Below are 23509 nucleotides of genomic sequence, written 5' to 3'. Positions count from 1 at the left end.
GAGGAACAGGACTCTAACCACAGCTTCATGACGCTTACAGACGACTGGATGAAACTGTTGATCTGCTGAACGGAACACTACAAACTACAATGACACCTGTTGTTTTTTTGTTTTTTTTAAGGCAATTTATAAAAGGAAAAAAGAAAGAATACAATGACATTTAGAAGAAAACCAGGGCATTTTCTCAGTTTTCAGAGATTTTGTCAGAGTTACTATCGCCAACGGAGCTCGCAGGAAGTCGTCATCCACATGTTTCCAAATGTCTTCCAGTTTGTGATGTAAGCATGAACAGAGCCCATAGGCTCTCTACGGGTGCACTCACACTAGGACTTTAGAACCTTTCCGAGGGACGGATCGACCCTAAAGCGCGGTACATTTGTCCAGTGTGAGCACAGTCGACCCGTGCTCAGGAACAGCACAAATGGGACTTTGGCTCGTTTGGAGGAGGTGGACCAGAGCACGACATGGTTGCTCATGTCACACGCACAACTTTACTATACGAGCTCTGTCAGGTGCATTGATGTTACTCAAGGAAAACAGTGAACAAAGTCTGCTTCAAAACACACAGTGAAGTGTGACAGACAGAAGTTTCGCTGCCTTTTGTCTCCAGCTGTCCTCACTGCTCCACGCTGTTTTTATATCCATAAACTCACGGAGGAGCGTCTATCATAAAAGAATGCACATCAGCCTCACTATTTAATAGATATTTCTGCCACTAATAGATATTTTCCCACTCCCCACTTCAGCTCATCTGTTTCTTCTGGTGAAACACTTTTCATGTGTTTCATTTGCACACAGCTGATGGATCAGATCCATGACCAGAGATGAACAAGGGCTTGGAGATCAGTGATTTTACCACTTCTTTAACAGATCTCCGGAGAAGTGAGCTCGCTCACTAATGCACGTTTTTCAAGGTATTTGTGAGTTAAACTTACAACTGTAATGAAATAAATGCTACAGGTTTGAATCTAATCCAGCTGCGCCCAGAGGCTCAGTGTAGTTCTGACGACGCTCGATGGAGGATTTATCCGGGTTGATGTAAAAAAAAACTTTTTTTAAAACGATGCTGTGTGCACGATCTTATTTTGTAAAACAGACGGAGGGAAATATTTGTTTCTCAGAATACCCGGCTACGTGTAAATGTAGTCTAAATGCAACGAAACACACTCGCTGTCAATCAAACCTGTTGCTAATGCTAATGGGAGCGACCTCGGGGAATGAAGGCGTCTGATTGGTCTGTTATTTATGTTCATATCTTGATTTAGGGACAAAATAGCAAAATGAAAAATGTGTCATGTGTCATGGATTAATACGAACATTTAAAATCAAAATGACGAGACTCACAGCAGCAGGAACAGAGAGAGGGACGACAAGTGAGTAATGGAAGTCAATGGGAGCGGGGGTCAGTAGGAGCTGGAGGAGCCTCCTGATGCACTTCATTTTGGAATGCGGTGGATAGCACTTTAGCTATGTCCATTCATATATACAGTCTATGGAAGTACCAATACAAGTAAAGCATGTTTCAGTCACATTTGCAGGAAAAGAGGGTGTGGAGTAAAGTCAATACTGAGAATGAGAAAAGCTTTCCCAGTATGAACCTGTGTTTTATCTAGGCAAGGCAAGTTTATTTGTACAGCACAATTCGTACACAACGTAATGTTAAGTCAAATTAAAAAGAGAGAGGGACATTTTTGGCATAAATGAGAGAGAAGAGTGCAGAATGAAAAGCTTTCATATACATATACATATACATATACATATACATATACATATACAGCTAAACAGAACCTTTTAGAGCCTGGATTTAAACAGAGTCAAAGTAGAGTCTGTCTCACATGTTCAGGAAAACTGTTTCAGGTTTTAGCTGTGTGAATCTGAAACACTGACTCCCTGTGTTTAGTCCTGACTCTGGGCACTGTTGTACAAGTTTTCAGCTTGTCCAAAAAAGGATGGAAGTAAAAGGCTGGAGACCAACTGGATGTCTTAATCAGGAGAAGTTTATTTAGATGTACATGGAGGATAAGTTGCAGGCCAGGTTAAGTTCTCTTACAGGCACCAGCAGGAGGTCGGTCCCTGAGCTCCTCAGAGTGTGAGATGGTTCATTATGACACTAACATGTCACAGATGGACTTTGGTGCTCGGCCATGGAGACACTTGTACAAGCAGAGCTGCTTTAAAGTCTATTCTCTGTCTAGTCTATGTACAGGTTATAGTGCGCAGAATGGACTCTTGTGAGTTTTAAGTCATGTTATAATGTTGTTAACTCCTCAAAAACAAACTCAGAGTTGTGTTTGTTTCTTTCACACCCGTCTGAGTAATGCTGCATAATGTGGCTGAATGTTATGAAGCAGTAGTTTTCCAGTGAACGGATCCATTTACCTTTTGTTCAGTAGAGATTGGCAATTCCAGATCTGAAATTCTCTAAATCAGGAGTGTACGGTCCAGGGGCCAGATCAGAAAACTCATGTCATATAAACCCCAAAAATAACAATAAGTTCAAATATTTGTGCAGAGAAACACAAATCTATTACAGAAATCTTTTTTAATTGATGAACTCTTTCTTTTACAAAATATTATAATATTATGAACAACCTGAAACTTTAAGAAAAATACAATTTCAACACAATGTTTTAACATGAACTTGTATGCATTTCATAGAATTTAGTCATGCTTTTCTTTTTGCTCCTGAAACTTGGCATCTTTTAGTCTGAAGAAGTGCATCAATATCAGGCTCCATGTCCTGAGGAGCTGCTGTCTTCAGAACGTCATTCAGGTGTTTGTGTGTTGTGTGTTTTAGTTTTGAGCGCAGCTTTGTTTTATTCATGTTCATTACTGAGAAAACCTGCTCACAAATGTAGTAACTGGGTCCGGTGAAGTGGTAACGGAGGGAAACAGGGGCAGATTTTTGACATTCAAATGTCTCTTATTCAGAAACTAGAGGGACTATTGAAATAAGTAAAGTATCAGAATGTAGGAAAGAGTTACACTCCAACAGGGTCAAGTTAAACCTGTGAGATTCTTTCAAGTTGCTGACAAAAAATTTAAAAACTCATGTCGGTAAATTTTTGAGTCATGAGATTTTTTATTAAGAAAGGTCATGGTAACGGAGGGAAAAGTAACCGAGGGAAAATTGTGCAAACAAGTAGAAGGTGCAGGATTTTACATCATTTGTCACTTTTTTCATCTGAATACTTGAATATTACTTCAAAATGAAAGGAAACTATTTCTATAAAATATGTCAGTCCTTCCAAGCAAATTTTTATCATTTTAAATATATATATTTTTTTAGAAAAATCATGTCCCTTCATCAACAGTTCAAAGATGGAATAACACAAGATATGATGAAATACATCCATTTATTTACATGATTTGCAGGTCTTTGAAATTTGGGAAATAATTTTTGTTCCATGTTTCATACATGGTCTGTTTAAAACATATGGAACTTTAGAACCAAAAATGGTCCAGAAAAAAGGTCAACAGTTTGATAAACTAGAGTACATATGTATCTGTTCAATACATTTTTATATCAGATGCATTAACTTGAATTTTTGGCCTTGTTGTTTACTTCTGCTTGATCAGGCGCAACTGCTTGATCAGGCGCAACTGTAAATGTATTATTTGTAGTTGCATGTCTGCGGCACATCAGAGGTTTTGACTGTGAATGGTGCGAAAAATTGTAAATTCTGTCTTCAGGTTTAAAAATATAATTAAAATACATCAGTAAAAAATCAGCCGAGGGCCAGATTAAAGGTCATGGAGGGCCGGATTTGGCCCCCGGGCTGTATGTTTGACACCCAAGCTCTAAATGATTTTAGTGAATGTGTACGGACATGACAAGGTGGAAGAGAGTGTTTTTTTTTCTGTTTGAGAGAAGAACTCAGCCTGTATGCCAGGGATTGCGCATTAAAGGTGTGTGAATGAAACAGAAACACAACCCCGGGTACAAGAACATAAATCAGAAGATTGTGTCATATTAGTTTCAGTTGTGATTGTAGTGCTTTTGTTTAAAAGTACAGTTCTTTTTAAAGCATGAGGTTATAAAATCTTCCAAGACCAAAACTCTCCATCTCACCCGTGTCTATATGTAACAAGGTTTGACACATTCCACCTCCGTCTTCTCAGAAAAAACATATGATTGTAATGAATGAGCCATTACACCGACAACAATAACAATAACTGGTCGTGTTGCATTTCTGGACTTTTTGTGGTAATTAAAGGTGGAACAGCCATTTCAACGTGCAGGGTGTCATTACATTTGTTATTTGTAATGATACCGTGAGCTTAAGGGAGTTCACTACAACCTCAGGGCGTATATAAGGAGCGTGCGCTGGACTCCTCACAGCTGCAGACTCTTCTGTTTTCTGGTGAGTTACAAAACATTATACTATTATTATTTTTCTGCATACAATACCAGTCAAAAGAAGCTTGGACACACCCTCTTGTTCCATGTTATTTTTTACTATTTTCTACATTTTAGACACAGAGAAAAAAATAATTTATGAAGCAATATATACGGAACTATTATTTCAAGACAAAACAAAGCTAATTCATTTTTTTAAATTTTATTTTGCAACATAATTTCATGTGTCTCGCTTCATTTTACGTCTTCTTTTGTAAATGTAAATGATGAATAAAAAAACTGAATGAAGAGGGTGTGTCCAAGAGTAAATCCTACATCACAGTACTGTCCTAGTATTCAGAGTAATCCAAATTTGTACTCCAGTAAGAGTAACGTGACTTCAGAATAATATTACTCAAGTAGATGTACAGAGTTGTTGTCCAAGATTGACTCAAGTAAGAGTAAAAATGTATTTGGGAAAAGTACTACACATGTAAGAGCTTAAAGGTTGCACAGAAGATTTTCCAAGGAATGAGAAATGCAGCGATTGTTTGTCCGTTTTTAAATGTTGCGCTCTGCTCCTTTTCCCCTTCTCTTCTTTCAGCGACGTCAAAAACTGACTTTCTTTTGCGGCGAACAGGTCGTGAATTCTTGTCTGCCATTAAAACAAAATTTGTGCAAAATTAAAGGAAGCTACAGTTCGAAAAATACACCAAGAGCCGCTGTGCTGGTTGAGTAAATGGCATCAGTGCGTGAGAGGCGAACATAAACCACGCAATGCCAGCGCGTCGGCAAGTCAGAAACATAGAAACGTAAGGAGTTTGATTGACAACCTAACAGCCAATAGATAAAGAGGGAGCCTTGTTATCTACTGACTGATGTTTATCTGCCCCCACCACGTCCACAATTGATGGATTTTCATTCTTTTTTTTTTTTTTTGGTCATCATAATTATAAGGCTGCTGCATGTCTGTAATGGTATTTTGAACTTTCATTGACAATTTGAAACAAACAAACAAACAAACAAAAAAATCCTCCGTACAACCTTTAAAGAGTAATAACTGTCAGGACGTTGTGAGAATTATTCTGTGTTTTTAATGTTTTATTTTAATCATGTTTATTCATCATGCGATATGGAAGTTCTTCAGTCTCCCTTGACATGTTGTTGTTCATCTGTGTGTTATAAAAGAGTCAATGTTTGGACTTTGAAGTGTCAGCGAGGAAGGGACGTGATGTATTCAATTTTGGTGCATACGAGATTGAAAAGGGGAGGGTCTGTTCTAGGGATGGGCATGATTAGTCGATGAATCGGTAATTGATCATTAAGAATTTCATCGATTATGTTTATTTTAATCGACAAACCGAATGTAGGTTGCTGTGACCATACAGGGGTCCGGACATGTCGCCGAAGCGCAAATGCGTATTTAATAGGGCCTGGTATCATTAAGAAGTTGCCGATACGATACATATCTCGATACAGTGCACTTTTGATTCGATATATATTTCAAATCGATTCGATACAGTTCAATAAAAAATAAAGGCTAAATCATGACTGTGATACTAAAAGTCTTTGTTAAACCACTTCTTGAGCAAAGTTCATATGAAACACAAACATTTGAATCCTCAAAATAGAGTGAAAATGTCAAATGTGTTGCATACAAACGGCAGGCCATCTGCGTGTAGCCGTTCTTGCACAGTCTGTATCATCCATGTTTATCAGCATGGATGGGAAAAAAGGCTCCTGAGTTAAAAAGGCTCATAAAATATGGATGTGGAGTAAATAGGTAATTGGCATTTAGCTGTTGCAAATCTGCAACGCCTGCCTGGAGAGGGATATAAGATTCTCGGAGATGTTTTAGTGGACAACTCTTTAAAACATTTTATTATTTTTTTTCACACAGGTTGAGCAGAAGAGAGCAACAAATCTACAACAATGAAGGCCTCGGTAAAGCATTATTACCTCTAAATCTACATCACACTGCAAATATTCAAATCTTAGTTAAGATGAACTGAATTAAGAAAGTTTGAGCATGATTTGTGTTGATCTACCAACAGAACAAGACTTTTTGTGCTTAAAATATGAAAATACATCTTGTTACACTTAAGGAAATCAACAAGTCTTTGCAAGAAACTAAAAAAACACTAAAAACACTTATTCCATTGGTAGATCGTTTTACTTATCAAGTTGAATCAACTCAAATAAAGTCAAATGTTCTGAATTGAAGTCATTTTAACTTACCTACTTTTTGCTTTTTGCAGTATTTGATGAACTCTTGTCTGTTTCCCAATAGGTGGTCGCTGTCCTGGTTGCAACGCTGCTCGTGGGTGAGTCCATAAAAAAAAAAAATCTACAAAATTCTTTTCTGGTTGAGGTTTGCCACACCTACTCGTCTCCGCTGAAACGTAACTGTATCTGGGACATGTACAGACGGAGAGCATTGCTTAGATTCCTAAAATGTTATTAAAATGATCTAATTTGAATTTATTCCAATCCAGGCCAACTTTATTTGCATGGGATATTTTCCAACACAAAGTCTCCAAAGTGCTGCACAGAATAGGCACAATATAAATGAACACATTGAATCAAATAAAGCATAAAATAAATAAATAAGCAAGTCAATAAAAAACATAAACAATTCTAAAATTAGCAAATAGAAAAATAGCAATAAAATCAATAAAAGACAGTCAGAGGAGCAGGCAGCTCTCACATTGTGTTAAAAGCCAGTGAGTGAAAGTGTGTTTTTAAATGAGACTTAAAAGAATCGACTGAAGGGGGCGCTCTTAACGTGAGGGGGGAGAGCGTTTCAAAGACTCCAAAAAACTTTTGGGCCTGGTCAAGCAGAAGTAAACAACAAGGCCAAAAATTCAAGTTAATGCATCTGATATAAAACTGTATTGAACAGATACATATGTACTCTAGTTTATGAAACTGTTGACCTTTTTTCTGTACCATTTTTGGTTCTAAAGTTCCATATGTTTTAAACAGACCATGTATGAAACATGGAACAAAAATTATTTCCCAATTTTCAAAGACCTGAAAATCATGTAAATAAATGGATGTATTTCATCATATCTTGTGTTATTCCATCTTTGAACTGTTGATGAAGGGACATGATTTTTCAAAAAAAATGTATTTAAAATGATAAAAATTAGCTTGGAAGGACTGACATATTTTATAGAAATAGTTTCCTTTCATTTTGAAGTAATATTAAAGTATTCAGAAGAAAAAAGTTGACAAATGATGTAAAATCCTGCACCTTCTACTTGTTTGTACAATTTTCCCTCCGTTACTTTTCCCTCCGTTACCATGACCTTTCTTAATAAAAAATCTCATGAGTCAAAAAGTAAGAGGTTTTTCAACCTAATCTTGTACCATATGGTAGAAAACTATATGAAGCAAATATTCAAACCAGTTTGTTAAGGATATGGAAGTGAGAACCAAGAGTTATCACTGTTTGGATTTATTGTCCAAAAAGTGCTGCATATTTCATTCCCTCCGTTACCGACATGAGTTTTTTTTTTATTTTTTGTCAACAACTTGAAAGAATATCACAGGTTTAACTTGACCCTGTTGGAGTGTAACTCTTTCCTACATTCTGATACTTTACTTATTTCAATAGTCCCTCTAGTTTCTGAATAAGAGACATTTGAATGTACAAAATCTGCCCCTGTTTCCCTCCGTTACCTCTTGACCAAACCCATTTGAGTCTCATTTTTGGGACAATAAGTTGGAATTGGCCCTCAGGAACAGTGAGGTCTGAGATGCTGGTCCATGAAAAACGCTTTAAAAACAAACAATAACATTTTAAAAATAAAATAAACAGGGTGTTAGGACATTGGAGCGTACAGCCTGATTTGTGTTGATTGTTTACAGAAATGTATTTTATAACATTAAAACAGAAAAATATTTGTGACACTCCAATGTTCATAAAAGTATAAAATTACAATTAAAGTTTCCAGATATACTTTAAATGGACACAATGGTAAATAATCCTTATTACAACATTTAAAGTAACATTTTTGTTAGATTGGAGAAAAATTAAATTTGATTTGATTGATTTCAGTGTGTTGGAGTTGACAATAACTGAATTATATCTGGAAATATGCCACTTTTTAGAAAAAAAGTTTTTGTTCAGAACCTGTTCCTCTGCGTTTCTGAATAGCTCAGACGTGACTCTACAAACACACAACTCCCATAAATGTAGACTGCTTTTGAAAGTCATTTTCAGGAACAGCAATTATCAATGTCAGATTTGAAATGTATTAAAGTCACATTTTACCGTTTTGTTTCATTCAGAGACGCAGGGAACCTTCTACCCCGGCTGCTGGACTCCGTGGTATGACAGAGACGACCCCTCAGGGACCGGAGACTGGGAGACTCTCTCTGATCAACGGAAACTAACTCCAAGAGGAATCTGTGACGAACCTCTGGACATACAGACGCGGACAGTACAAACACAGGCCCCGGTGTCTTCAACTGGAGACATCGCTGAGTGAGTGCACAAATATAACCCAGATCAAACAATCAAATCTAATACATGACAATATACTGAATATATATATACAACATATTCAAGTATGTCTCACTTTAATGTGCACAGGATCTATATTATATTATTTTGTGATCTATGTTCTAATGTAGTTTCTTCATCACAAACAGACCTGGAGTTGTGTTTTGTTTCATTCACACACATGTGAATGAAACAAAACACAACTCCAGGTCTGTACCAGAACCACTGACACAAGGAGCCACAACCTGCTGATCAACAGACAAAATGACAAACTAAACCAGGACTAAACCAGGACTAAACAAAGAGTAATCCAGGACTATATCAGAACTAAACCAGGTTTAAACCAGAACTAATCCAGGACTAAAACAAGACTATATCAAGACTCAACCAGGACTAAATCAAGACTAAATCAGGACTAAATCAAGACTAAATCAGGACTAAATCAAGACTAAACCAGGACTAAATAATGACTAAACCAGGACTAAACCAAGACTAAACCAGGACTAAATAAGGACTAAACCAGGACTAAACCAAGAATAAACCAGGACTAAACCAAGACTAAACCAGGACTAAATAAAGACTGAACCAGGACTGACTAAAGAGTAAACCTGGACTATATCAAGACTAAACCAGGACTAAAATAAAACTAAACCAAAATGAAACCAGGACTAAATCATAACAAAACCAGGACTAAATCAAGACTAGACCAGGACTAAACCAGGACTAAATTAAGATTAAATCATGTCTAAACCAGTATCTAACCAGGCTAAACTGGGATTATCTGCCTCAAAATGTCAAATCAGTATAAAACTATGTGTTCTTTACCTTCACACATAGTTGAGGGGCTGAACTATGTTGATATGAGTTATTATTGATAAAACTGTAATGTTCTTGTGCAGATCTGACCCTCTCAAAGGCTTCATCTGCGAGAACAGGAATCAAATCCAAACCAAGATGTGCAGTGACTACGAAGTGAGATACCTGTGTCCAGTGGAGTTCTGCCACCCCAAAGGTACGTCCACAACCCTCACACTGCAAAAAACTAATACAAAATGTAAAATATAAACACTTAAATCTATGAGAAAATGATTTAAAGGCAGTGAAATGATCTGTCCATGCAGTAAGATCATTTTATTTAACAAGTTCTCTTCAAATAAACGACCTCTAGACTAGTACTGAGTATTTACGGGCTGGAAATAAGTTTATGGATGCTAAGTTTTAGATAAACAGACTTAAAACCAGTCAATGATGAGTGTTCATGGCCTGATATTAAGTTATCAGATGCCAAATTCTAGATAAAATGCTTCAAATTCTGTTAAATTCTAAATAAAATGCTTTAAATTCGACCAAATTCTAGATAAACATACTTAAAAGGTTTATAATTAGTATGAATAGCCTGATAATAAGTTCAAAGATGCCAAATTCTAGATAAAATGCATTAATTTCTGCTAAATCCTAGAAAAAATGCTGTAAATTCTGTTAAATTCTAGATAAAATGCCCTAAATTCTGTTAAATTCTAGATAAAATGCTTGAAATTCTGCTTAATTCTAGATAAAGTGACTTAAATTCTGCAAATTTTTAGATAAATACTTTAAATTCTGCTAAATTCTAAATAAAATGCTTTAAATTCTGCCAAATTCTAGGTAAAATGCCCTAAATTCTGTTAAATTCTAGATAAAATGCTTTAAATTCTGCTAAGTTTTAGATAAATGCTTTAAATTCGGTCAGATTTTAGATAAACATACTTAAAAAAAAGTTTATGATTAGTATGAATGGCCTGATAATAAATTCAAAGATGCAAAATTCTAGAAATAACTACTTGAAATCAACCTTACATGGCAGTAGTTAGTTCATTCGTACTTTTGATTTTGTTTCTTATTATAAGTGCAAAGAGTTGTTGTTTTTCTTATCCTCAGTGTAGCACGATGTATTTTCATATTTTAAGTACAAAAAGTCTCGTTCCATTGGTAGATCATTTTACTTGTCAAGTAAAATCGACTCAAATCATGATAAATCTTTCTTAATTCAAGCAGGGGCGGCGCTACCATTAGGCAAAAGTACACAGCTGCCTAGGGCCCCCAAACCTGTAGGGGCCCCCAACCAATTGCCGAGGCCTCAGAGCAATTTGATTTTCTCTCAGTATGGCATTAAATGAGAGTAGTTTTACTTTCAAACCATAATCATAAGAAGAAAAAAAAAAGAATAATAATCATATGTAATGGATGTAAACAAAAATGTACTAGCCAAAAAATAAAACTACTTTCAGTTCTGGTTATCTAGTAGACTTCCTAACTAATAAGACCAGTTTCCAATCCAGCATAATTCAAATAAAGAGATGTGCATGTCTCAAGAACAATGGGGAAATACAGACAAGAAATATATTTAAAAAAAAATAAACAAAACTTTTGGGTGCATTAAAGTGAGGGCCCCAAACTCAAGTTCACCTAGAGCCTCAAACTGCTCACTCCACCACCGAATTCAAGTACATTTAACTTGACTAGATTTGAGTTTTTGCAGTGTATATAACTGATTCAGAACTCGGAAACAGTGTTGGGAAGGTGACTTTTAAAATGTAATCCCCTACAGATTACAGATTACATACCCCAAAATGTAGTTTGTAACATAATTACTTCAAGTGAGTAATGTAATCTGAATACTTTGGATTACTTGATTTGCTGTAGAGAAGCAAAGACGAGGAAATCTTCACGTAAGATGTTTTATCTGCTGAAAGACTTTACTGAACCAAATTAAAAATATTATTGATAGAAGACGAGGAAACACGTCCACGCAACATGGTTTAGTCCTGTTAAATCCTGGTTTAGACCTGTTTTAGTCCTGGTTTAGACCTGGTTTAGTCCTGGTTTAGTCCTGGTTTAGACCTGGTTTAGCCCTGGTTTAGTCCTGGTTTAGACCTGGTTTAGACCTGGTTTAGATCTGGTTTAGTCCTTTTTTAGTCCTGGTTTAGTCCTGGTTTAGACCTAGTTTAGACCTGGTTTAGACCTGGTTTAGTCCTGGTTTAGTCCTGGTTTAGACCTGGTTTAGATCTGGTTTAGTCCTTTTATAGTCCTGGTTTAGTCCTGGTTTAGACCTAGTTTAGACCTGGTTTAGACCTGGTTTAGTCCTGGTTTAGTCCTGGTTTAGACCTGGTTTAGATCTGGTTTAGTCCTTTTTTAGTCCTGGTTTAGTCCTGGTTTAGTCCTGGTTTAGACCTGGTTTATCTGGTTTAGTCTGTCTGTTTAGTCTGGTTTAGACCTGGTTTAGATCTGGTTTAGTCCTTTTTTAGTCCTGGTTTAGTCCTGGTTTAGACCTAGTTTAGACCTGGTCTAGTCCTGTTAAATCCTGGTTTAGTCCTGGTTTAGCCCAAAATGTGAAAACAGCAAAATACCACTGTGTAATCCATTTATTTCAACACTCATGGAAACAGTAACTGTAACTGAATACAGTTACTCATAATTTGTACTCTGATTACATAACTCTGGTACATGTAATCTGTTACTCCCAACACTGTCTACAAGTGCCACACATTTATGGAACTTCTGCAACAGACTTGGGAAGAACTTTCTGAAGAATATTTGATTTCTATTGTAAAAAGAAGGAGACACGAGTGTGTTCAGCTGTTCTATCTGCCAAACGTGGACACTTTCATCAATCAACTGTACCAATACCTTTTGGTAAACAGTCAAAACCTGGAAAAAGTGTGGTGTTCAAAAACTTTTGACCGGTTGTGTATTTGCTCTGATGCAGGCTGCTGGACCGACTGGTTTGACAGAGATGATCCCACCGGTGATGGAGACTGGGAAACTCTGGAGCTACTCATCAAGGAAAATCCAGGACGAATCTGTAAGAACCCTTTGCATATGGAGGTCCTGACCGTCAGCGGAGCCAGTGTGGAGTCCACCGGGGATTACGTCGAGTGAGTGATGGTTTTGATATTGTTTTGAAGCAGAGTACTTTCACGCTGACAGCAGTCGACGCGCACCATTCAAACCAAAAGCTCTTAGTTTGGGTTTGTTTTTGTTGGTGTGAAAGCATCAATCACACTCGGATCAACACTAAATCAACAGGTCCCAAGTCACTGACCTTCAAATCCAAGTCAAGTCAATCTGTGTGTCATTCGTTCATTCGTTTTCAATATAAAACCAAAAATAATAATTCTTCATTATTTGTCTCCAAAACCAAAATGAAAAAATGGATAATGATTAGTTTGTTCAGTTTTTCATTTTGTGTTTAAATGAAGAATGAAAAAAATGGATAACGGCCGTTTTCTGTTTACGTGACTTTTGCACTACGTACGGACTGAACCAGGACTGATCCAGGACTGATCCAGGTCCGGGACCAGACTGGGACCAGAGCGGGACTGAGACCGAGACCAGACCAGGACCAGACCGAGACTGAGATCAGACTGAAACTGGGACCAGACCGAGACTGAGACCAGACCGGGACCAGAGCGGGACTGAGACCGAGACGAGACCAGGACCAGACCGGGACCAGACTGAGACTGGGACTGAGACCAGGCCGGGACCAGACCGGGACCAGACCAGAGGGTCAGAGCCCACAGTAGGGCCGGAGCTCCAAGCTGAGGCTCGGACCCCACGAAGGCTCGGAGTCAAAGCTTTGGAGTCCGCCCTGGTCCGCCCTGGTCCCTGGTCCCGCTCTGGTCCCGGTCTGGTCCGGTCTGGTCCGCTCTGGTCCGGTCTGGTCCGCTCTGGTCCCGCTCTGGTCCCGGTCTGGTCCCGCTCTGGTCCCGGTCTGGTCCCGCTCTGGTCCCGGTCTGGTCCCAGACCTGGATCAGTCCTGGTTCAGTCCGTACGCGGTGCAAAAGTTCGGCATCACAGTCATGGAAGTCACATAAACGGAAAACGACCGTTATCTGTTTTTTCATTCTTCATTTAAACACAAAATCGAAAACTGAAAAAACAAATCCTTATCCGCTTTTTCATTTTGGTTTTGGAGACAAATAACAAAGAAATTAGTTGTTTTTTCATTTTCTTATTTTTGGTTTTATATTGAAAAACGAATGAACGATACACAGATTCAAGTCCCAAGTCCATTTCAGTCCATTTTATTCAAGTCTCAAGTCTTAAAATAGTGAATCGACTCAATTCACGAATTGCAAGTCCCACCTCTGATTTACACTGTTCATTGTTTCCTTAAAGAGGGAGTTTATGCCAGATCAACTTTTTGGAGCTTTCTCCAATGTTATAACATTTTCTCAAAAACATATCTGAAGAGGTTTAAGATGTCATGTCATGTTCATGTTTGAGTAATCTAGTGATCTCTCCTGGGCCCTATTCGAACCCATGTTATGGTTATTTCAAGACCAGAAGTAAAAATACCATATTCCCAACACATTTGATTATTCTATTCCTTTATAAATGGACATAACTAACAAATAGGAAGTGTTCATGGAAGCGCTTCTGGCTCCATCGACTCTTGTGATTTTGATCTTAAAATGTTTGTATGAACCCGCTCTACATGATCCTGATGTTTTGATTTCACTGCCTTTGTCCACGTCTTTACACAGTCCATGTTCTCTCCACAGAGCCAGTCCCAGCAGTGGTTTTATATGTGACAACGGTAAACAAAGAGACAAGTCATGTCACGATTACAAAGTAAGATTCTACTGCCCTGAGGAGTTCTGCCTCGAGAAAGGTGAGATGGAACCATTTCAGAAGACAGCTTACCGTATTTAACAGTGTTTTACAGACCCCGTGTTAATGCTAATTTGTAGTTCAACCATAGTGTGACTTGTGTTGCATCATAACTCGGTGACCAGATTTTCAAATTCTAACTGGGACATCCCCGGTTTGTGGTGGTTGGTAATAATAAAATTGTGAAACGAGAACATATTTAAGGAAAACTGTTCTGCACTCGGCCCATTTATGACTAACATTTCATCAGTATAGTCACATTTTCTTTGTGTTTTGGTCATTTTTAAGCACTTTTTCTGTCTTTTAGCTAAACAGATGATCTCTTTTTACTGTTTTTTAACTGACATCTGGAATATTTCTTGTATAAAACTGGGACAAATCACTGGTTTTGGATAAATTCGCTGAGACAGTAGCCAGGCTGACAGCACCTAGTGTCTCCGTTTAGTTTAGTTTCTAAAAACCAGAACCAGAACAAAGAGAATGTTTGGTGAATTTTATCAAGGAGAAAGACGTTATTGTTCTTCTTCCTACGGGATTTAGCACATTACATACGTCATAACCAAAGAGTAGCGACAGGTTAAATAAAAAAAGTACCTGCCCACCATCGAGCGAACAAATTCTAATGCTGCGAGGCCAGACGGTTTCCACGAAGTGAAACTGGCTGATGAACAGTGTTGGGGAGTAACAGATTACATGTACCGGAGTTACGTAATCAGACTACAAATTATGAGTAACTGTATTCAGTTACTGTTTCAGTGAGTGGTAATTGGATTACAGTTACTTTGTTGAAATAAATGGATTACACGGCAGTATTTTTCTGTTTTCACATTTTGGGCTAAACCAGGACTAAAACCAGAACTAAACTACAAAGCATGACAATATCAAGTAATCCAAAGTATTCAGAGTACATTACTCACTTTAAGTAATTTAATGGATTACAAACTACATTTTGGAGTGTGTAATCTGTAATCTGTAGGGGAATACATTTTAAAAGTCACCTTCCCAACACTGCTGATGAATCAGGCGAGTACCTCTGAGCTCATATTGACTATTTTGTGTTTACATCACATAAAAACAGATTTTATAATAAGGCAACTCGCATGCAGAAACAGTAAAGTTCGAAGATTAAAAATGAGATTAACGCGATTAAAAAACATTATAACACACTAAATATGACTAATTAATTAATCGCAATTAACGCGATCATTTGACACCCCTAGTGACGCTGGCGGTGCCCACACACTGCTCCAATACTGGATTTTGTTTCATATTTGAAGTGCAAAGAGTTGTTGTTTTTTCTTATCTTAAATGGAAATGTAATTCCTTTGTCTGGAATGTTTCACAGTATGGCATTAAACCTTTCAATCTTCATGGAGACCAAACCAGACCAAGTTACAGGTCAGATCTGTGGAGAGGCGACCCCGCTCACAGTCAGAATGTCTGTTTTTCTAGCTATTTTTGAGCTCTAAAACCACCTGTAATTGAATACATGTTAAGTAGAATAAAGTGTTTAATGTCATACTGTGGAACATTCCAGGCAGAGCAATGATGCATCCATAGAAACAGCCCCCAGCCAGAAAATTACACAATGCACCTTTAAGTGTAGCAAGATGTATTTTGATATTTTAACCACAAAAAGTCTCATTCCGCTGGTAGATCATTTTACTTGTGAAGAGAAAATGACTCAAATCATGATCAAATTTTCTTAATTCAGATCATCATAACTCGGCTAGATTTGAGTTTTTGCTTTGTTGTTGAGTCTCAGCAACATTTTTGACTCAAACTCTTGAATTTCGTTCGACCCGCTGCAGGCTGCTGGACCGACTGGTTCGACAGAGACAACCCCAGCGGGACCGGAGACTGGGAAACTCTGGAAGATCTTCACCACGAATATCCTGGACAAATCTGTGACTTTCCTCTGAAGGTCGACGTCCAAACCACAGCCGGGGACCCCGTGATTTCAACTGGAGACGTGATTACAGCGTGAGTTTCACTGTGCAAACATGTAGGATGGGTTTAGAGTGCCAAACTCAAATCACGTGTAACAAAAATACAAATGCTAAGAATTCATATTTCTTTTCGATAACAGATCTGACATATATACCGGCTTCATCTGCGAGAACTCTAACCAACTCAAGCCCCCGTGCTATGATTATAAGATCCGTTTCTTCTGTCCGGAAGAATTCTGTAAATCAAAAGGTAAGTTTGTTTACTGTTCAAATGTTTAAAACCTTCTTCTGTTTCCTAAATAGACAGCGGGATCCTCCCTCTTATACAAATACCATATGTTTGGGACTATGAGGTGCACCTGATGAGAAGGTGCAATATCAGTAATGTTGAATTCTCTATTTTCATACATAAATCACACCGGATTCTAAGGTAGACATGATTTTTCACAGTGTAATCTTAAAAAAGTCACATATATTTCTTTCGTGACTAGTCAGAAAATCTTAAATTTAGGCAATAAATGTTTAAAAGAAGTTACAATCCATTGACCAAAGTTTTCCCCTGCAACACTTGACTTGTTTTTAGATTCAGTGAGACAGATTTGCTCGATACTCATGAATGTTTATCTCAAACTTAGCATCCTTGAATGTATCTCCAGCCCATGAACGTCACCAGGATTTAGGACTGTACCAGAGTTACATAATCAGAATAGTAGGAGTAACTGTATTCAGTTACAGTTACTGTTTCAAATAAATGGATTACACAGCGGTATTTTCCTGTTTTCATTGCCGGGCACTAAACCAGGTCTAAACAAGGTCTAAACCAGGTCTAAACCAGGTCTAAACCAGGTCTAAACAAGGTCTAAACCAGGTCTAAACCAGGTCTAAACCAGGTCTAAACCAGGTCTAAACAAGGTCTAAACCAGGTCTAAACCAGGTCTAAACCAAGGTCTAAACTAGGTCTAAACCAGGTCTAAACCAGGTCTAAACTAGGTCTAAACCAGGTCTAAACAAGGTCTAAACCAGGTCTAAACAAGGTCTAAACCAGGTCTAAACCAGGTCTAAAACTAGGTCTAAACCAGGTCTAAACAAGGTCTAAACCAGGTCTAAAACTAGATCTAAACTAGGTCTAAACCAGGTCTAAACCAGGTCTAAAACTAGGTCTAAACCAGGTCTAAACAAGGTCTAAACCAGGTCTAAAACTAGGTCTAAACTAGGTCTAAACCAAGTCTAAACCAGGACTAAACCAGGTCTAAACTAGGTCTAAACCAGGTCTAAACCAGGACTAAACCAGGTCTAAACCAGGTCTAAAACCAGGTGTAAACCCAGGTCTAAACCAGGTCTAAACTAGGTCTAAACCAGGTCTAACCAGGACTAAAACCAGGTCTAAACCAGGACTAAACCAGGTCTAAACAAGGTCTAAACCAGGTCTAAACCAGGACTAAACCAGGTCTAAACCAGGTCTAAACCAGGACTAAACCAGGTCTAAAACCAGGTCTAAACCAGGACTAAACCAGGTCTAAACCAGGTCTAAACCAGGACTAAACCAGGACTAAACCAGGAATAAACCAGATCTAAAACCAGGTCTAAACCAGGTCTAAACCAGGACTAAACCCAGGACTAAACCAGGTCTAAACCAGGACTAAACCAGGACTAAACCAGGACTAAACAGGTCAAACCAGGACTAAACCAGGACTAAACTAAACCAGGACTAAACCAGGACTAAACCAGGACTAAACCAGGTCTAAACCAGGTCTAAACCAGGTCTAAACCAGGACTAAACCAGGACTAAATCAGGTCTAAACCAGGACTAAACCAGGACTAAACCAGGACTAAACCAGGACTAAACCAGGACTAAACCAGGTCTAAACCAGGTAAACCAGACTAAACCAGGACTAAACCAGGACTAAACCAGGTCTTAACCAGGACTAAACCAGGACTAAACCAGGTCTAAACCAGGACTAAATCAGGTCTAAACCAGGACTAAACCAGGACTAAACCAGGACTAAACCCAGGACTAAACCAGGACTAACAGGACTAAACCAGGTCTAAAACAGGATTTAACAGGACTAAATCCTGCTGCGTGGACGTGTCTCCTCGTCTTCTATCAATAATATTTTTAATACGGTTAAGTAAAGACTCGGCCTTTTCATTTTCTTTTAGCAGACAAAACATCTTATGTGAAGATTTCCTCGTCTTTACAGCAAATCAAGTAATCCAAAGTATTCAGATTACATTACTCACTTTAATGGATTACATTACAAACTACATTTTGGGGTATGTCATCTGTAATCTGTAGGAGAATACATTTTAAAAGTCACCTTCCCAGTCTCCGTACGAGAACTTGTCAAGTAAAATGATCTTGCTGCATGACAGACAGATCATTTCACTACTTTTAAGTCATTTGCTGATAGATTTAAATGTTTATAGGTTAATTTTGGCAGTGTACTTAATGATTTCTACACACCTCCAAATCCAAATACTGAGGAGTTCTGTTGTCCTTCTGCAGGCTGCTGGACTGACTGGTTCGACAGAGACAACCCCAGCGGGAAGGGAGACTATGAAACTTTGGAAGATCTTTTGAAAGAATATCCAGGACAAATCTGTGAGTTTCCTCTTAATATCGAGGTGGAAACTACATCTGGGAACAGTGTGTCCTCGACTGGAGACGTGATCACTGTGTAAGTATCATTTTACTGACACTGATATGTATTGGACATTTTACACTCAATTTTGTTATTGAAATGTAATTCTGTCACCACAATCGTACGTGATAGAATACAATTTTAAAAACTAAAAATATTTGGAGAGATTCTTGAGTATTGCTATGTAATCTTATTCAGTTAAGGTCAGCTTTTTCCTTCTCAAAATTAAACAGTGTTAGTTTTTGGTAACACTTTATAATAAGTACATTTTAATAGCCTTAATTAAAGCATAACAATTCATAATGAGCTAATAATGTAAAGAGAAGATTCAGGCTTAGTATTTCATTCATACCCTGACCAACTTAACCCTAAAACTAGGGATGTCCCGATCACATTCAGTCATTTTTCAGTCATTTGATTTTGAGCATCTGCCGATACCGAGTCCTGATCCGATACTTCTGTACAATTATTAAATGAACTAAGAGCAAAGAATAAGATCCAGGATGTGTGGGGAGATCAGATTGTGTTGATTTCAAGTATTTGGGCTGAACTTGTGAAAAATGAAATGTCCAAAACTTGAAAAGAGTTTGAACCCTGCACATGGTTTAAAGCTCACATGAGTCCATTTTGCGTCAGATGTAGTTGTTATTGTGAAGTGGTACCCAGTTTTATTGTCGCCACCCCTAATCCCAAATTTATATTTGAACAGATATAACGTAGTCAGCGGCTTTGCCTGTGAGAACATCAATCAGCCCGACAAAAAATGTGATGATTACAGAGTGAGATTTTTCTGTCCTGAAGACTTCTGCAACTCCACAGGTACGTTCAGTTTAGAAACATTCCTACAAATACAGCCACTTGTAGCTTCCATCTGCAACGACCTCACCTCGCCAAAGGTGTTCATGTATGTTAAATTCAATCCAGTAAAATAGCTAATAATAAAAGGAGAGTTTGTCGTCTGCTTGTCTCCATGGTGATGTTATTGCTTTGTCTGGGATGTTCCACAGTATGGCATTAAACAAATATGTGCATCTTGTTTTTATTCAGTTACAGGTGTTATATTTTTTTCGAAACTACTGCAAAAACACGCGTTGTTACTGTGAGTCGGCGCACTTCTCCACAGATCTGACCTGTAACTTGACCTACTTATCTGTTAAATGGATTGCCATACTGTAGAACATTCAGCACGGAGTCAAGCACCAGAAAAGTTGCACAGTGCATCTTTAATAAGCTTCATTAAACCATGCTTTTTACTCTGATAATGTTAATGTTTTTTGTTTTGTTTTTTTTTTTCACTTTTTGCAGTTGTTACGCCCCCTCACGGCGGTAACTGTGGCTCCCCCTGTGGCGGTTACGGCGGGCAGTGCTGTAAACACTACACCGTGTGCTCCGACAACTGCTGTGACTCGTCTGGCGTCCCCATGGATCTCCTCCACACCAACAAACAACAATGCCCCTGAAGAAATGTTTTATCTTTACATCTGAATCAGAATTTGATTGAGTCATGATTTCAGATGGTGGGCGGGGCCTGTATACCTCTACGGGAGATTCAGTTTATAAAGAAATGTTCAAACTTATGCTCCTCAGATGTTTCATGTTATCTGTGAAGGATTGATTCAAAAATAGCCATTATATTCTGTGTGTTTTCTTTGATGCATTGTGTAACTTTTCTGGTTTAGGGTCTGTCAATTTGTGTTCTCATGGAGATGTTGTTGCTTGTTATGTTATTGTTATGATGTCTGGAATGTTTCACAGTATGGCATTAAACCTTTCCATCTTCACTGAGACCAAACCAGATCGAGTTACAGGTCAGATCTGTGGAAGAGGTTTTTCTATGTATCCGTGGGCTTTAAAACCATCTGTAATTGAGTAAATGTAAGATGGAGCTGTTTAATGTCACGCTGTGGAACATTCCAGGTAGAGCAGTAACTATAGAAACAAACACCCCCACCTCCTGACCAAAAAGTTACATAGTGCAACTTTATGTCTCTCAACTGACAACACTCATGTCTTTGGGGTTGAAATGTGAAAAAAATATATCCACTGAAGTTTATTAAATGATAAAAATGATGATGATGAAAACATGTTGGACTTTGTGTCAGTTTTTGTGATTTAAACCACGTCAACAAATCTGCAGTCCGTCTGAGAATTCTGTCCTCCAGCTCAGTCTAAACTATAGAGAATCTAGAACATTGTGATGTTACATGAACCCAACTTATTGAACTACCCACTGCACAAAGAAACATCAACACGTCTTTTTTACGGTCATTTTTATACATCCAGTCTCGGTCCACTGAAGGTACAGAGTGTAACACCAGATGACGTCTTTTTGTATTGTACTGACGTTCCCAGGGCGTCTGGATGAGGTCAGTTCTAGACTAAATGAGGTCTTTGTTGACATCTTTTCTACGTTAATAATACTACTAATAATAACGCATCAGTTTTGTATAACGCTTTTGCTCTGGACACTCAAAGACGCTTTATTCATTCACTCCACAGTCGGGGGTGGTAAGAAACTACTGTAGCCACAGCTGCCCTGGGACAGACTGATAGATGCGAGGCTGCCAATCTGCGCCATTGGCCCCTCCGACCACCACCAACACTCACACACACACACACACACCACTTTCATACTAGGCAATGTGGGTGAAGTGCTTTGCCCAAGGACACAACAACAGTTTTAGTGACTGGTGCCCCCTGTGGCTCCTGATTTTCTCAGTGTCTCCATCCAAGTTCTAACCAGACTCCTTCCCGCTGAGCTTCTGAGATCTGAGGAGATCAGGCTTTGATAAGTCGATGTCCATGTTAAATCTAAACTCTTTTTCGAGTGTTTTTCTTGGCCGACTGTTGCTGGGCTCTGTGCAGAACTACGATGGCAGAATGTTCCAGTTTATTTAGTCTCAGCAGCAGGAAACTGTAAACACATACAAAGGTGTAAATAATGTTGAGTTCAAACTGCCCCTGAGTCACACGAAGCTACAAAAACAGCAGGTACAGTTCACAGGTTCTCCTCCTTCAAACTTCAAACATCAAACTAAAAATTCACCAACTTTTCCCTGAATAACACACACACACACACACACATTTCCACGACCATTAATAACAACATTTTCATCAGTTTGTGCTCCATGACGTCCAAAAAAGTCCCCTAGTCCATGGTTCAAATGTTTAACTGCAGCTGATGCCCAAGTGGGTCAGAGTTACACGTCCAAATAATGGACATGGTCCATTATTTGCCCTATCTAAGATTTGGAATTATATATATATATATATATATATATATATGTATATATACAATCCAATCTACATTATTTCTATAGCACATTTCACAAACAAACTGTTTCCAAAGTGCTGCACAAATACATAAAAAATAACAACAATAAGATGATAAAGTAAATTACTAAAATAATACTAGTCTTAAAGTAATAAAACTAGTAAAATAATATAAAACCAGTAAAATAAAAATAAAACTATATCATAGAATAGAAATAAATAAACCAATAAATAAATTAAATCAGTAAAACCAATAAAAACACATAAAAATAAATAAAAAACACAGAGGAGCACACAACTCACGCGGTGTTAAAAGCCAGAGAATAAAAGTGGGTCTTCAGACGAGATTTAAAACTCTCCACTGTGGAGCTGCTCCAACGTGAAGCGGCAGATCGTTCCAGAGTTTAGGGTCGACCACAGAGAAGCTCCTGTCCTCCTGGTTTTAAGTCTCGTCTTAGGCCCCCTGAGGTGGAGCTGGACCTCGGACCTCAAAGCGGGGCGCAGGGGTATAAATTTGGATGAGGTCCGAGACGTACTGTGGAGCCAGTCCATTCAAAGCTTTAAAACAATAAAATCTTAAAATCAATTCTAAAATTAACAGGGAGCCAGTGCAAAGATGCAAGGATTGGGGTGATGTGCTCTTCTCTCCTTTTTGTTCCTGTTAAAAGTCGCGCTGCAGAATTTTGGACTAACTGTAGTCGGTAAAGTGCGTTTTGCGAAATGCATAAATAATAATAATAAAGTGCATTACAGTAGTCCAGGCGCGATGAAATAAAAGCGTGCATAACTTGTTCAAATAGTTTAAAAGATAAAAAAGTTTTAACTTTAGATAAAAGCCGCAAATGATAAAAACTTGATTTTAAAACATTGTTAATCTGTTTATCAAATTTAAAATCAGTGTCTAAGATGACGCCGAGGTTGGTGACCGTGGGACGAACATGATTTTTGAGGAATCCCACATTAGTGAGGGAACTGTTGGCCCCAAACAGTATCACCTCAGTCTTATCTTCATTGAGTTTCAAAAAGTTTTGGGCCAACCACGCCTTGACGTCCGATAGAGTCGAGCAGGGGGGTCAGGGGGCAGTGATCCTTTTTGCCAATGGGTAAATAAATTTGGCAATCATCTGCATAAAAATGATAAGAC

At 38.2% G+C, this 23509-nt stretch overlaps 1 protein-coding gene across 1 annotated transcript; it reads left to right on the top strand.

Annotated features, from left to right (window-relative positions):
- The first annotated feature begins 4325 nt into the window (after positions 1-4325).
- LOC110167113 (mucin-5AC-like) lies at positions 4326-21176 on the top strand. The gene is made up of 12 exons (XM_055147702.1): positions 4326-4364; positions 6240-6283; positions 6630-6663; positions 8636-8831; positions 9749-9861; positions 12595-12763; positions 14393-14502; positions 16313-16484; positions 16591-16700; positions 18957-19128; positions 19802-19911; positions 20398-21176. Exons 2-12 carry the CDS (start codon positions 6272-6274, stop codon positions 20550-20552), a joined length of 1353 nt encoding a protein of 450 aa, XP_055003677.1. The 5' UTR covers positions 4326-4364; positions 6240-6271; the 3' UTR covers positions 20553-21176.
- The last annotated feature ends 2333 nt before the right edge of the window (positions 21177-23509 follow it).

This window comes from Boleophthalmus pectinirostris, unplaced genomic scaffold (assembly GCF_026225935.1).
Source record: "Boleophthalmus pectinirostris isolate CB_2022bp ecotype Guang Dong unplaced genomic scaffold, ASM2622593v1 HiC_scaffold_9, whole genome shotgun sequence".
NCBI classification, from domain to species: domain Eukaryota; kingdom Metazoa; phylum Chordata; class Actinopteri; order Gobiiformes; family Gobiidae; genus Boleophthalmus; species Boleophthalmus pectinirostris.
This window is presented reverse-complemented; position numbering and strand designations above follow the sequence as displayed.